The sequence below is a fragment of the Oncorhynchus mykiss genome, chromosome 6, assembly GCF_057628025.1.
Source record: "Oncorhynchus mykiss isolate SJ-2025 chromosome 6, ASM5762802v1, whole genome shotgun sequence".
NCBI classification, from domain to species: Eukaryota; Metazoa; Chordata; class Actinopteri; order Salmoniformes; family Salmonidae; genus Oncorhynchus; species Oncorhynchus mykiss.
In genome coordinates, this window is record NC_143027.1 from 74474226 (window position 1) to 74490603 (window position 16378).

Here is a 16378-nt window from a genome sequence, read left to right on the forward strand (position 1 = left end):
GGGCAAGCTTCCTGCCATCCAGGACCTATATAATAGGCGGTGTCAGAGGAAAGCCCATAAAATTGTCAGAGACTCCAGTCACCCAAGTTATATACTGTTTTCTCTGTTACCGCACAGCAAGCGGTACCGGATCGCCAAGTCTAGGACCAAAAGGCTCCTCAACAGCTTCTACCCCCAAGCCTGCTGAACAATTCATAAAAATCGCCACCGGACAATTTATATTTGACCCCCCCCCCCCCCCCCCCCCCTCCCTTTTGTAAACTGCTTCTACCCGCTGTTTGTTTGTTACCTATGCATAGCCACTTCGCCCCCATCTACATATACAGATTACCTCAACTAGCCTGTACCCCTGCACACTGACTCTGTACCGGTGCCCCCTGTATATTGCCTCGTTATTCTTATTGTGTTACTTTTTGTTGTTACTTTTTATTTTAGCCTACTTGGTAAATATTTTCTTATTCTTGAACTGCACTGTTGGTTAAGGGCTTTTAAGTAAGTATTTCACGGTAAAGTCTACACTTGTTGTATTCGACGCATGTGACAAAGTTTTATTTTGATTTAATTTGACATACATTACCATCACCATTCACCACTCCTGCTCCTGCCCCCAGTCACCTCTGACCTTTCACTTATCCTCTAACCCTATTTCCTCCACTTCCTCTCCTCCGCATCCTCATTTTACCACTCCTCCCTTCTCCCTCTCTCACCATTCCTCTCTCTTTTCACCCTCTCATTGCCAATTGTTTGCAGCAATTCAGATGAAAGAGAATCTTCCGGCTATTGCATCCCATTTCACCACAGTCAGCACTACCTTATTGTACTCTGCTATCCCTCTCAGGCAACTGGACTACATCAGGAAAATAAAGGATGGAGGGAGGGAGAGATGTGGAGGGGTAGAGAGAGAATTGAAGAGATGGGAAGGGTGGGAATGTGAGGTAATGGGAGAGAAGGGGACAGAGAGAGGTTGAGGGTGAAATGTACAAGGTTTAAGTGAATAGGAAACTGGTATGGACCAGTCTTGTGTTGCATGATGTAACTTACCTTAGGCTCATATTCAGGATATGGCGCATTCTAAGAAAAAAATGTATGACCTAGTTTTTCTTTCTGCTTGCATTATGTGTTTATATTGATGTGTGTATTTTCTGTACTTTATGTCATTCAGGGCTCATCTGTAAATGAGACATTGGTCTCAGTATGACTCTTTGATAAAATTAAGGTTAAATAAATCAAATAAAGATTCATATCCAATCTACATTATGATGCCCATGGTTTTCTATTCATGTTAAAGCCTCCTGACCTCCACTACCACTCAGAATGTCTTCATACTCATGCTAAGCCGCAACATAATATGTTGCTTATATGGTAGACAGTGATGTAAGTGGAAGGCCCAGTTTTAGCATCGTGACCCAGAATGTAGTTTAGCACCTAAAAAACGAACCTAAGGCGTGTCAAACATGCTGTCCATGGGCTGTGTGCAGCCTGCCATGATGTAACACTAACACCAAGCAACACTTGCCTCTTGGATTATTTCAAAAGATTTGATGTTGGAGAAACAACACTCCACACAATGGAATTAGGTCATTCCTAGCATTAGATTGTTTTGTTCAAGCACCGCAGGTGAAAAGTGAGTGACCCTCTGGATAATTGCCTTTGTAGAAATGGTCCCTTAGGCAAAGTAAGTGACAGCCCTGCACCAGCTGATGACTGCATATACTCATCGCTGTAGAGCTCCAAGCAAGCAAAGCTCCCTGAACCATTCTATTGTGTGCTGCTGCAGTCAGTAGTTACATGAGGATTTTAAGCCCTCGTCTGAGGAAACAAAGGTGTGACCTCTGTTGAGTATCAGAAGGGATGGCTGACATACAGGAGTCTCTTTCCCATCGTTTGGTAATCCTAAACACCACCACCACCTGCCTAACCCAGAGAGATGGATAGCATGGTGCTCTCTGTCATGTTCACTCACACTAATCACTGGAAATGCTCAAGTCACATTTAGTGAGCAGCACATTTGTGAATTCTGCTGGTGATTTCCTACCTGGAGGACAAGGATACTTTGTGTGTGTATTTTCACTGGACCAGTTAGTACCAGTTAATCAGAACATGGGAAGTCAGAGGGGAGATGGTTCCTTGGGTAGTACATCTACCCCCTTCACACTGAACTGGGGTTATGTCTCAGAGGTCACAGCAATCAAGCCCCTCAGCTACAGCTCCATATGCTACACTGTGACACACAAACACAGAAATAGGCTGATCCAGGCAGGCTGAGGCTGAGGCAGGGCCAGCTGTGCCCTCACCCAGACAGGCCCGCAAAGTTATGTTGGGGTTTGTGTGTAAAGTGCTTGTTCATGCGTGCTCATTATATAAGGGTTTGTGTGAGACATTTTCATTAACGCACTCATGGGTCACGTCTATACTTTGCATATAGCTCCATTGGTCATTTTCACAGAACATTCAATCTAATGGAAAAACTTGAGTAAATGAGGGATACAAAGTATATTGAAAGCAGGTGTGGTTCCTGAGTTAATTAAGTAATTAACATCACATCATGTTTAGAGTCATGTATACAAATGCTGGGCAGGTCATTATTTTGGCTACCATGGCTATGCCCCCCCATAGGATGACAATCCCTCCATCCACAGGGCACGAGTGGTACTGAATGGTTTGATGATATGCCATGGCCTTCTCAGTCACCAGATCTATACCCAATTGAACACATATGGGAGTTTCTGGAGCGGTGCCTGAGACAGCGTTTTCCACCACCATCAACAAAACACCCAATGATGGAATGTGTTGTGGAAGTATGGTGTCACATCCATCCAATAGAGTTCCAGACACATGTAGAATCTATGCCAATGCGCATTGAAGCTGTTCTGGCTCGAGGTGGCCCAACGCCCTATTAATAACATGCCTTATGTTGGTGTTTCCTTTATTTTGGCACTTACCAGTATGTAAGAATATGTCCTGCAGAGCAATGAATATCTGTTTTTTCATCTAGACTAAAATGAACAGAAAATGGCAACCTATTAACGAAACTAAGGATTTTCTGAATAATTGCTCCAATGCAGATACATGTTGTTGTATTTTCGCGTTTTGAATTTTACATACCAGTACTTAACATTCAAAGATTCAACAAGCTTGTTTGTCTGAGAAGATTGGTGGTGATTCAGTCCTTGAGCAGAGAGAGAGACAGGAAGAGAGAGATGCACAGGGAGATTGAGATAGATTTATATCCTCTGTCTGTCAGAGTCATCAATTACAGAGTAACTGTATAGGCCTATTTGAGTATATAGAATGTAGAAAAGCTGAAGCACCATGCTGTATCAATATCAGTATCCTCCTCACCACCACCACTACGCACGCTCATGTGACATGGCCTGCAGTAGAATGGATGCCCCTGGCGACCCTCAAACACCCTGGTCCCACTGGTATCTGCAGTCTATATACTGTGCGTCTGTATAATTGACATAACGTATATTAATATGGGTCTGTATGCAACCTCCTTATCCAGGGCTGAATGGTGACTCATGACGAGCAGTGTGTGAGACAAGACGAGACCTGAGCTGTGATCAGAGAGCAGGTCCCAGATCACTTGTGCTTAAATAAGAAACATCTCCTCACATCTCCTCCTCTTCTTATATTTTACACAGATTACAATTCGATCATACTTTATTTGGAAAGTTATAATTCAATTTACTTTATGTAGAGGAGGCTTTGAAGTTTGGCAGCCAGGGGATTTGAAACTACCCAGGTGGGTCTGTTAAGCCAGTGACAGAGTGCATTGAGACATGATCTGTCTCTCCTAATCCACTGGAAAGTAGGGCATGCTTCTTGGTGTCAGGCGTGCTGCGCACATCATGACGCAAAAGTTGTTAATTGAAGATGCACCTCATACTGTATCTGTGGAGAGTATACATTTCACATTTTTGGGATTTAAGAAAAAGACAGAGAGAGAGAGAGGGGGGCAGAGAGAGCAAGAGATCTGTATCCAAATATTTAAATAACATTGTCTTAATGACGACCCCTACAGTAGAGGCCTACAGACACACTTAGGCCTAGAAAAAGGAAACATTCTGATCTCTAATTGGTCTCACTAATTTGTAACACCATACCCTTTTCCTGTACTGTCGTGTATGGAGATAGGTTAGGTGAGACACACTGTTAATGACCTGGCGGTGAAGGATCAAATAGATCTGAGTGATGTGAGTGTGTGGTCTGTGTGTAAACCATAAAGCAAAATAGCCTTTATCAGGGGCATGGACAACTGTTTATTGAGGTTTGTGCAACATTCCTTTCAAATGCAATTACACACCAGTTTGCCTGCAGGAGCTGCTCTCTCTCTCTCTTGCTCTCTTTCTCTCTCTCTCTCTTACCCTGAGCAGCAGACAACTACCCACCCCCACTCTATATGAGACACATGTTTATGTGCGCTCAGTGGAAAACAGATGATATTCCACATTAACTTTTGAAAAAAAATAGTATTAGACTATACTACACAGGACAAATGATGCAAAAATAATAATAAGTGATGTATTTCTTCAAATTGGATCGGATTATTTCATATGACATAAATGCGTTTGGAAACCCTATGATTTTCAAAACAACAAAAAAGCGCACAAAAGGACCCCAAATACGCACGGGCATCAAAACCATATAAAACAGCTAGCAGACACGGTAGTTGACTCGTCACGTGTGTCTGTCCCTGCCGGAGTCCGTGGTGAATGTGAGGAGCGCCTGTCTGACTCAATACTGAGTCAAATCAGACGGCGAATCACGGGAACCCACGTGTGGTGCTAGGGCGCATCGTGAAAGCGCACGCTTAATCCAGCGATCCGTGGGATTGGGCAGAGGGAGTGGGGGTTGGGTTTGGGGGAAAAAAACACGATTGGTAGAGTTGAGAGTCAAATTTATTGACTCAGATATTTGTGCAGCCACGTCCTCTCTTGCTAACCTCCACCCTCAACGCGGAGCTGTCCATTGGCACAGGTGCTGAAACGCGTAGGTTCTCATTCCCTCACAGCGGTGCGAGACTGAGGGTCGAGAGTAAAACATTTGGATGATTGTATTGACTTTATCCATATATTTTTGAGACACCTCGGTGGATATACATTGATTTACTCAGCTTTCATCAAGAGCGCATCAAAGGTCCACGTTCTGACCCGGTCAGTTAACGGACTCTTAAGAGGGAGAAAGATGGCTTTTATGGTGAAACAAATGGTGGGAGGGCATGTGAAGAACCTGACCGGGGGTTTGACTGAGGAAAAGCCCGAAGGAGAGAAATCGGAAGCCGCAGCGGCAGGAATGACCCAGGAGGAATTTGAACAATATCAACAACAGTTAGAGGAGGAAAAGTAAGACCAAACCCAAGTTTATCGATCCATTTGAATAGCCTATAGATTTGGAAAGGGTTGCGTACTATAAAGCGGCGTTTATTATGTGTAATGTCCAATGTAAAGACGCAGCTGAGCGCGTGCCTTTATTAGCCCCAGTGCGCCATGCACTATTTTACGCATCAGTGGGATCCACGGCGTGCTCCCGAGCTCACCACGTAGCTGCTACACTCGATAAATTAGTTTTCTTTCAGGTTTCAAGAATTGGGCTGTATAGGACGGATTTCCATTGGAATTCTTGCAATAGACTAGAAACAAAAATGTGTAAGTAATCACAGTTGAGTTTAATGCCCAATTATATTGTAAAACGGAGTCGTTTTCCAATAGGCATATCCTAATGCTTCAGGTTGATAATTGTCCTCAGATTCATTCTAGAACATGCATTCAGTTACTTTTATGTCCAATTTATCTCAAAATGTATTGATGTAACATTTTGAATATCATCCTCTATGAGCTCTCCAAATAGTCCCCCCCCCCTTTTCATGCATGTCCCTGTGATGTAGGCCTCTATCTTCATTTTGTTCACAAAGAGTAGACACCTCAACAGAATAAATGAGTCTGATGTGAGTATCTCTGATCTTGAAATGTATTTTTATCTGGGTATAACATAGAAACCCATCGCCATAGCCATAGACTGTCCTCTGTCCACATCATAAAACATCTGATAATTGAATTGACTTTACTTCAAATTCCCATATGTGAGAGGAGAAGATGTCCTCAAGGTTTGAAACCGATCACTCTACAAAAGCTAATAAATCTGAACATATATCTTGTCCTGTGAAAAAATACCCTTGAAATGTGTCTTATCATGTACAGTGCCTCCACACACACCTGTATCTATATGAAAAGTATACTTCATTAAAAAGAAATGGGTTTTACTACAGGGCACTACCATGGCTTAAGGTCACATGGCTCCAGGCTCCAGGACAAACAGCCTGTTTACTGTTGACATGTCAGACATGGTGGAGCATCCACTGACTCCCCTCAGAGACTAGCCTCAACTGTCCACAGCCCACTTTGACCTCAATCCCATACCATCATACATTACACTGGGCTTCAAGGGAGGTGGGCTATTATAATGTGGCTACCGCCATGCAATAGATCATAGCACAAAGTCTGGTGTCAGTGCTTTGTATAATCCAAGGAGAATAGGGTTGTTGGAATGGGGTTGTTTGCAGTGGCATGTCATATATAATCATGTTATCAGGCACAGTAGTCACACTGACATCCCCAGGTTATATGATGCCCTTGAGAGGAGAAGACACAAGACTCGTCATCTCAGTGCCATCAGGAGCTCTACCATTGGCTGTCACAGAGAGCTGGCTTATGTGCTGCTGTGTGGTGGTTTACATGCTCATGTAAATTCATAGTGGGCAAGATAACAGTAATGCCACTGTGAATATACACTGAGTGAACAAAACATTAAGAACACCTGTTCTTTCCATAACATAGACTGACAAGGTGAATCCAGGTGAAAGTTATGTGACTTGTTAAATCCACTTCAATCAGTGTAGAAGGGGAGGAGACAGGTTAAAGAAGGATTTTTAAGCCTTGAAACAATTGAGACATGGATTGTGTATTTGTGCCATTCAGAGGGTGTAAGGGAATAACAAAATATTTAAGTGCCTTTGAACGGGGTATGGTAATAGGTGCCAGGTGCATCAGTTTGTGTCAAGAACTGCAACGCTGCTGGGTTTTTCATGGTCAACAGTTTTCAATGTGTATCAACAATGGTCCACCACCCAAAGGACATCCAACCAACTGTGGGAAGCATCCCTGTGGAACCCTGTGGAACGCTTTCGATACCTTGTAGAGTTCATGTCCCGACGCATTGAGGCTGTTCTGAGGGCAAAAAAATCTATATTAGGAAGGTGTTCTTAATGTTTTGTACACTCAGGGCCAGCCCTAGCCTTTTGGGGGACCAAGGCGAGATTTGGTTGGGGGGGCCCACCGGCAAAACATTTTAGTGCCCCCCCCCTTGACAGCGGAGAGAACATTTTGGAGTTTTAAAGCAAGTTTTCTAAATTTTTCCAATGGGCGGAGAGAAAAATGTAAAATTTTAAAGCAAATTTCCTGAAATTCTATACATTTTGCCATGCATTTTCCCATGTTTATATGATATTTGAATGAGAGTGACTAACAAAATCAATTGGGGCCCCCTGGAGATCACCCTTCGTGCTCGGTTGGTAATTCGGCCAAGATTACTAGTTTAGATAGCTGGGCAGACTAATTTACCAATTAAAACATATTAACTGACATGGGCTAATTGAGTGACTGTCAGTGACTGACATAACAAGAGGCGACCACCTATATTGCTTATGCCCAGGGCTGGCCCTGTATCCCCTGAATAATAGGGATATGACCTTGTCATTGGCCATGCACATGCATCATGCCATTATTTACAGTACTGTATGCACTATGATGTCATGCTGTCATTCAGACCACACTGTTGGCATGATCACATAGGTCTCGTGACATCACCTCGGTTCATGGAGTCTGCTTCGGAATGTTTGGTGCAAGTTGTAGGTCTAGTCTTGTCTTTCAATCTTTCAATCTATTTCAATCTGATTATTGGAAAATTAGGGACAAAGATTATTTGAGTAATACTAAGAGGGCTGCCACGGAAAACACAAACTGTCTCTTGTCTGCCCTCTGCTGGAGTTACCAAATGGGTAGTATTGCAGTATTGCTGTACGTGGTGGTGAAGTATAAATATCTGATTTACCTCAACATAAGGCTTGCAGTATGATGATATTTGTATGGTGGTGTAGGGCAGAGGACATGGTGATGGGGTGTTGTGGTGTCTGGGTGTGCTGTAGAGTGAGGTGATCCAAGGTTGTGCAGATTCACTGGTTTGGCAGCTGTAAAAGGAGGTGTGCTAGTCAGACAGTGTTCTGGAGTGGAGTAATCCTAGGTTCTGGGTTCAGAGGGTGTATAGTTCTGTAGAGTGGTGTGGTCCTAGGTTCTGGGTTCAGAGGGTGAAGAGTTCTGTAGAGTGGTGTGGTTCTGGGTTCAGAGGGTGTAGAGCTCTGTAGAGTGGTGTTGTCCTAGGCTCTGGGTTGGAAGGGTGTAGAGTTCTGTAGAGTGGTGTTGTCCTAGGCTCTGGGTTGGAAGGGTGTAGAGTTCTGTAGAGTGGTGTTGTCCTAGGCTCTGGGTTTGAAGGGTGTAAAGTTCTGTAGAGTGGTGTCGTCCTAGGTTCTGGGTTGGAAGGGTGTAGAGTTATGTAGAGTGGTGTGATCCTAGGTTTCTGTGGGCTCACTAAGTTAGCAGCTGTAGAAATAGGTGAGTGCTAGTCAGTCAGTGAGTCAGTCAGTCAGTCAGTCAATGCTGCTCTACATCCCAGAAGTCTGAATATAATTCCCCAGTTGAGCAGTGGACCGGCAATAGACTGCATCTGGATCTGACTGCAAGAGCAAAACCTCTCTCTGTTGTTCTCCCTCTCTCTGCCTCCCTCCCTCCTCCTCTACCCCCAGGTGTTACTGCTGCTTGTCCACCTTCTGTTGGCCTGGACTCTTGAGTCAGAGTGCAGCTCAGCAGAGGGCTCCCTGTGTTCTTTTGTTTCAGCCCTCACTATGAGATCCACAGTGGTATAAAAATCTATTATCGTCACATACACCAGATAGGTGCAGTGAAATGTGTTGTTTACAGGGTCGCCATAGTCCCATGGCGTCCTGGAGCAAATTAGAGTTAAGTACTTTGTTCAAGGGCACATCGGCAGATTTTTCACCTTATCGGCTCAGGTATTCGAAGCAGCGACCTTTTCATTACTGGCCCAACACTCTAACTGCGATGGCTGAGCTATGTGGTTAATAGTAACCAATGAATTTGTTCATTTGTGAAACATCGCATTACAAACAAATCTAACAACATTCCATACTAAAGACCGTGACATGTTGACATTACAAAAAGCCTTATGGATTAATTAAATGATCATTATAGCATCTGTCCTCACATTGCCACTAATGCTGTTAAATCCTTAATCCTTCCGTCTAATTATGGAGGTGGACTGAAGGAGGCGTTTGTTATGAAGCATCAATTTGAGTAATGCCTTGAGATCATCCCACCTTTGCAGACGTTGTGTGTGTGTGTGTGTGTGTGTGTGTGTGTGTGTGTGTGTGTGTGTGTGTGTGTGTGTGTGTGTGAATGTGTGTGTGTGTGTGTGTGTGTGCGTGCGTGCGTGCGTGTGTGTGAATGTGTGTGTGTGTGTGTGTGTGTGTGTGTGTGTGTGTGTGTGTGTGTGTGTGTGTGTGTGTGTGTGTGTGTGTGTGTGTGTGAATGTGTGTGTGTGTGTGCGTGCGTGCGTGCGTGCGTGTGTGTGTGTGTGTGTGTGTGTGAATGTGTGTGTGTGTGTGTGTGTGTGCGTGCGTGCGTGTGTGTGTTTACATGCAGCGACACTATTTAATCCGCTGTTAACCCTTTTCTCTCTGGTTTAACCCAGGCAGGAACGAGATGCTAGTTTTGCGCAGAAGAAAGCTGAGCGGGCAACAGTTAGAAGTCACTTCCGGGACAAATACAGACTGCCAAAGGTACATCCATTACTGATTCTGCATATTTGATTCAAGCATTTTCTTACTACATGTTATTACCGTTATTACAGGGTCAGATCTAGGTTGTGTCCTTGAAGCAAAAACAACAATGTGCTCTGTTTGTACTCTCTTTCTTTTCTCCCTATGTCTCAATCATCTCATTCCTCTCCCTTTCCTTTGCCCTCGCTCCCTACACCCTCTCCCACTGGCCTGTGTGGGTGTGTGTGTGTCTGTCTCCACTGTGTGTACGACCCAGAATGAGCTGGATGACACTCAGATCCAGCAGGCGGGGGATGACGTGGAGCTGCCCACAGAGCTAGCCAAGATGATCGCTGATGACAACAAGGAGGAGGCGTCCAAAACGTCTGTCCTGGGCCAGCTGACCAACATCCAGAATGTGGACATGGACCAGCTGAAGGACAAGGCCCAGGCCACTCTGGAAGACCTCAAACAGTCTGCTGAAAAGTGCAATCTCATGTGATCTGGCTGGCTGACTGAATTCCTGCTCTCTCTCTCTCCCTCCTTTACTTTCTTTATCTATACAACAAAGGATCTGTGTAAGATATGATCTATGATCATGTACAAACGTTGATAGTCATGTTGCTTTGAATACACACACATACAGTCAACACTGCCTCACATACACAAACATATTGCAGCAGCTCCTGGCCAAGGAATCAGAGTGAACACTGTCTAAGCTGTGGGGGAATCAGAGTAAACACTGTCTAAGCTGTGGGGGAATCAGAGTAAACACTGTCTAAGCTGTGGGGGAATCAGAGTAAACACTGTCTAAGCTGTGGGGGAATCAGAGTAAACACTGTCTAAGCTGTGGGGGAATCAGAGTAAACACTGTCTAAGCTGTGGGGGAATCAGAGTAAACACTGTCTAAACTGTGGGGGAATCAGAGTAAACACTGTCTAAGCTGTGGGGGAATCAGAGTAAACACTGTCTAAGCTGTGGGGGAATCAGAGTAAACACTGTCTAAGCTGTGGGGGAATCAGAGTAAACACTGTCTAAGCTGTGGGGGAATCAGAGTAAACACTGTCTAAGCTGTGGGGGAATCAGAGTAAACATATCAACTAGTCATATTAAGAGTAAATCAAACTTTCTTGTCTTGGGTCCACATTCAGTACATTACAAACCAAGTGTCTATCGCAGGTGTAAATGTATTTGCGGTTTGCCTGTTCTGTTGTCCATCTAGTCTATGGTCATTAACTCGTTGGGGCCTTGCTAAGAGACAGCTCGTCCTCTGTGATGCCAACCCATCTAACCTTTCAACTCTAGCCTTTAACCTGTCCTCATATTGACCATGACCTCTCCATCTCAGTGTTGTTTTGTGCTGGTGGTTTGGTGTCGTTTAAACGCTATGATATGCCAAATGCTGTCTTTGAAAATGTCATCCTCTGGCTGAGTGCTGGTCATAGTGTTTAATAAGTACACAATACTATGAACATATATGAACATATAGTACTTGATATTTGTCTGATTTGTTGTTGTATCACTAAATAAAGACGCAGGTGAGAGCAGGAGAGGGGTTTGTCAACCTTATTTGAATTACAGTAATATACAGTATATATTTCTTAAATGCAGTGGTTCATGTCTTGTAATAGTTGAACAGCCCTTTCGTGACATTACAGTAATAGCATTTGAAGAAAGGATGGTGAACATGCCTTAGTAGCTTGTTTTATGTGATAGCTACTTTGTGTTTTCTTGTCAGTTCCATGAAGCAAAACAAACAAGTGTGAATATAATGAATTCTTACTCAAGTCTTACAGAGCCTGATCACCTATACATACCTATCTGTATTAAAGTGTGTGACCTGCAATGATACTATAAAGCCAACAAAAATACATTATTTCATTTCCAGTCACCCTATGGGGTGATTCAGGTTGATCTCATGATGATATTTCAGGAAGAGACATGTTGTTCATGATGTTTCTGTTTCCTGTCCACTCTTTGCTTCTTTTACATCATCTTTGTTGTTCAATGCTGTATTGATTTTTGACTGACTGTTGAAAGCATAATAAACAGATTTTTATGATGTATGCTGCCTGTTTTTCCATTTGTTTTCCAGCCTGTCTGACCATCTGGTCAGAAACTCAAGGACGGAAGATTTCTAACATATAATTTACAGTAGCCATCGTTTGATGCTATAAAACCAAAACCTAATGTTCTGAACACTAGGTGGAGACAAAAATACAACGTCATCGGAATGTTTGTTGATTAGTGATTGTTGAATTAATGACAAACGGAATTTAATCCAAAATCCATATTAGCCCCTAATTATTATCATGAAATTATTATCATTACAATACTGAAAGGCCAAATGATTATGTTACAGTTGTATATGTATATGTATGTATATGTATAACCATTGTTATAACCACGTTCTTAAGTTAACCTTTATAATGATGTTATTATTTTTTATTATAACCATTATTAGTGGCAACTTTACCTTCCAGTGAAGTCTGATAACAAGCTCAGCCATCTGGCAGAATCAATGGCTTTTTGCAAAAGTGTACAGTGTTTTTCAGGGAGAAGCCAGCCAGAAACTGCTTTGTGACATTTCTAGACAGCCCGGGTGTCGCTACGGGTTTTTCCAATCGCTTTTTTCAAAACACGTTAGTTAGCATTTCAATAGCAGAGAAGCCTGAGCTATTGGTAGTTTTCAAGTGCGGTGTGAAAGAGGAGAGCTGTAAAATATATTGATGCTGAAACCTTCCTCTATTGATAGGCGCAGGGCGTGAACAATCTTCAGCCTAGAAAGACACTGTGCCACTGCATGGCCAATCTGACACAATTGGGGTGAAACGGGCCAGAAAATACTATTCTCTTCCATTCTGTTCTATCAATCAGGGCTTAAAAACTCACTAGAAAGAACAGCGTGAGGGAGAGTGAAAAGGGCGACAATTAGTAGACCTTTAAGTGAAACCCTCACTGTGCGACGGTTTTCATAGAGGTTTCCCTCATCGAGTTATCGTTAAAAAGGAACAGATTTGTTTTTTCTGCACTTAAAAGTGGAGCAGTGGGTGCAGATGTGAGCTTCTAGCAATGGAATGCTTTCTGTCGACTGCTAGGGGGCTTGTGTGCGCCCCACACTCACTACCTCCCCAAACGTTGACGTGTTTTGTAAAGGGGACCACACAGGTCGTGAGTTTCATTAAATTTATAAACATTTTATTTATCCTGTATGACGAGCAGATTGCCAAAAACGACGTTGCTTTAGAAATGAGTCCCACGAACTCCTCAATGACGACCAATCGTTGACCAGGATTGTAAATGGGAGAGGGGGCAAGGAAAACTTTCCTTTCTTTTTCTGGAAAAGGAGGGGTGTTGTGGGGAAAAGATTAACGAAGCGTGAAGCGTAACTGCAAGAGGGGGACAAAGACACATAGCGAGAGGAAATGCTACAGTGAGAAGAGGCAGTCCTAATGAATTCAACCAAAATAGTATGGAATGGAACATGGAAAATATGAACGTTTTTTAAACCCAAGAAAGTTGGACATATTTTGAAAAACAAGAGTAAAGAGTTATGCTTTCAAACGAGGGCACGAAATGTGGATAGTAGGTGTCCGAACTTTGGACTGCGCATGTGGTCACTTTTTGTTCCATTTTTACTGACACGACTGTGACAGATTTGCGAGGGATAGTATTGCTTTGTTGCGTAGCTGACTCTATGCAAAGGATTTCAACATTTTTACTCATCCGTCCCAGACTGGATTCATTCTACCGCATAAAACGGACTATTATTCCACAACTGTCAAGCGTGTATTGGAGAGACAGAGGGACATCTTTAGGTTTGTAGCTAGGCCTACTAAACACATTTATGTTTGGACCATGAATGCCTACTAAACACATTTATGTTTGGACCATAAACGCCTCATACTAAATGGATTTATTAGTTACATTACGTTTTAAATTCATCATAGACTTGGCTGTCCCGCACTAACTGGAGGAAAATGTGCGCATCGTCGAACTAGAGCTCTCTCCAGCATGAAAAGTTGGTGCAGCGCTCTGGCGCTCTTCTCATCGGTGCTGTTGGCGCTAGATGCCCAGTTAATATGTTGGCAAGCCCTGCTCCGATGCCATGAGGAGGCAGACTGTGAGCTTGCATATAGCCAGTATCTAGCCGCCTGTGAAGGAAACATTAGAGGCACCAGGAGGCAATGCCCCAGCCACTGTATCAACGCGTTGATAAGACTGAATCACACCCGCAACGGTCCTTACCTCGAGAGGTGTGACTGTGGTCAGGACATGGAGTGTAGGGATGCAAAGCGGGCGATTGAGCCATGCCTCCCCCGAAGGTATCCTGGAGACGCGGGGGGGATAGGATGCACAGAGGCCCGTCAACGCTGTGAGGAGGACACTGGCTGCCACTCCTCCCTGACAGCCTACTTGTCTTACTGTGGGCAACTCTTCAATGGAAGGAAATGCTCCTCCAGGTGCAAGGCCACAATACAACAGATGCTATTCATCCCAAATGGCATGCTACTAAACCAGTGTGTGTGCGACGGGGTGGAAAGGCCGTTCTGTGAGGTAGTCAAGGAGAACATGAGCAAACTTTGCCAGATTGGAGACCACAGTGTTATTTCAGACCAGGCAGATATGGACGATATGTATGAGGATGAAGACTATGATTCGAAAACAGAGGAGATATATCCTCCTGACTCAAATTCTAGTTCCTCGCAGCTGTCGAGCTATATGGCCTTATTATGCATCACTCTTGCACGGATATTCTTTTGAGACTGAATGTGACCTCTTGTTGTGACCTCTCAGTTGGACAGACAGGACAGTCTGCTCGGGGACGGGTCCAATCTAAAGAACTTTGATTTGATTTTTTGATGTAGCGAATACTATGTGCTCCTAGTAATCTCCTATGGGCCTAATTGATTTTTCATATTTTGATGTGATGCCTTAATCTGGGACACAAGAATGGTCAGGACATTCAGACCACCAATTCAGTTTGCAAACTAGGCCTAGGCTACTAATGAAATATCCTAGGTCGAAACTGTTCTGGAGTGTAAAGATCCATAAAGTGATTGTTTAAGGAGAAATTAACCAAACTTGACTTCATTGTAAGGATACTCCTCATTGGGCATTGCAGCCATTACTTCTGGGCTACCTTTTAAGCTCTTATACCTATTTGTTTAGTTTCGTCTCAATGGTCCTTGGAGTGTGGCTTTATTAAGACTTAAGATAAACATTGGACTAGTCCAGTTTCTGTTTGCTTTCCTCTCTATTTTAGGGGCCTCTGCATTGTTGCAGCCATCACACTTCAAATATTTGTAGGGAACTGCCAGTGAACAGACAAGGGTTTGGAATCAAGTAGGCCTAGTTAAATTAGCTGAAGTGCCTCTCCAGCAGCCCCCCTACCCCCCATGACACATCCCCCACTCTTGATAGTTTTATTTAAAATGTCCCCCCACTCTCCCCATTTAGGGACCCCCTTTCTTTATTGAAAGCAAGAAGTCACCCTTCTCCTTATAGACTGGCCTCTACAAGATGAATGTGGGCTTATGATAGACTTATATGGACAAAAGAAGAGGCACTAGTGTTTTTTCTCAGAAAAAAATAAGAAATACCAGTTTATTACTATGAACAGCAGTACATAAGCTACTTGTTAATAGGCCTAGTTTAATTTATTATTCATTTCATATAAAGTGTAATGGGTTCCTTTCCAGGGCAGAAACATGCTTGACAGTTAGCCTAGATATTTAGTAAGAAGGGAAAAAAGCTAAGAAGTTATTCCATTATTTTTTAATGAAGCTAATCCTTCCCGTGTCTTGTCATTATCTTTACAAGATGTCACTTGAAGTTTTTCTAAACTAATCTTTGTTTTTGTTATCATCGTCAATGTCATTTCTTTTTTATTTCACCTTGTTGGGTAGATGCTGGTCCATAGGGAAATGTAATTGTCATGTTGATGTTAAATTATATACATAAAAAAAGGAATTTATGTTTTACATGTATATGTCATATATTAATGCTGTAAATTAGTGTCCAATTTTGTCCATTGTGACGTTGCAGTCAATACACCACCTCATGAATAATATGGCAGTAGTTTACATGTACAAAAACAATGTTTTTGAAACAATTCTGCAGGTAGATTTGTCATCTCAACCAGTGTGGAAAGAAATAATGGGTACTTGTTATATATGGAAAATAATTTATGTAATAAAATGATTAAGTGTGAGTCAAAAAGTCCAACTGTTTATTTGACATCCTGTATGTTATTCAAAAGTAGGAATGTTTCCCAACCCCCAACTAAATTAAACATCACACCAAAACTATCAGACCTAAAGTATAGGCAAATGTAACTGCGCTGGAAGTAGAGAAGACTGGAATGTTCAATAAGGGAAAAATGTCATTTTGGATAAGGCTCCAAAGTCACGTGTCGCCTTTGAATGTGAACTTGTGCCATTGCCAAGCAAAGCTAAAGGACCAGCAGACATTGAATCGTTTTAA

General features: G+C 42.9%; 2 protein-coding genes across 2 annotated transcripts; both read left to right on the forward strand.

Annotated features, from left to right (window-relative positions):
• The first annotated feature begins 4398 nt into the window (after window positions 1-4398).
• On the forward strand, window positions 4399-11956 carry LOC110515568 (complexin-3-like). Its single transcript, XM_036980963.2, has 3 exons — window positions 4399-5348; window positions 9826-9913; window positions 10170-11956. Exons 1-3 carry the CDS (start codon window positions 5191-5193, stop codon window positions 10392-10394), a joined length of 471 nt encoding a protein of 156 aa, XP_036836858.1. The 5' UTR covers window positions 4399-5190; the 3' UTR covers window positions 10395-11956.
• On the forward strand, window positions 11945-16114 carry LOC110526573 (growth arrest-specific protein 1-like). Its single transcript, XM_021607653.3, has one exon. The coding sequence runs from the start codon at window positions 13907-13909 to the stop codon at window positions 14654-14656; it is 750 nt and encodes a 249-aa protein (XP_021463328.3). The 5' UTR covers window positions 11945-13906; the 3' UTR covers window positions 14657-16114.
• Window positions 16115-16378: the final 264 nt, after the last annotated feature.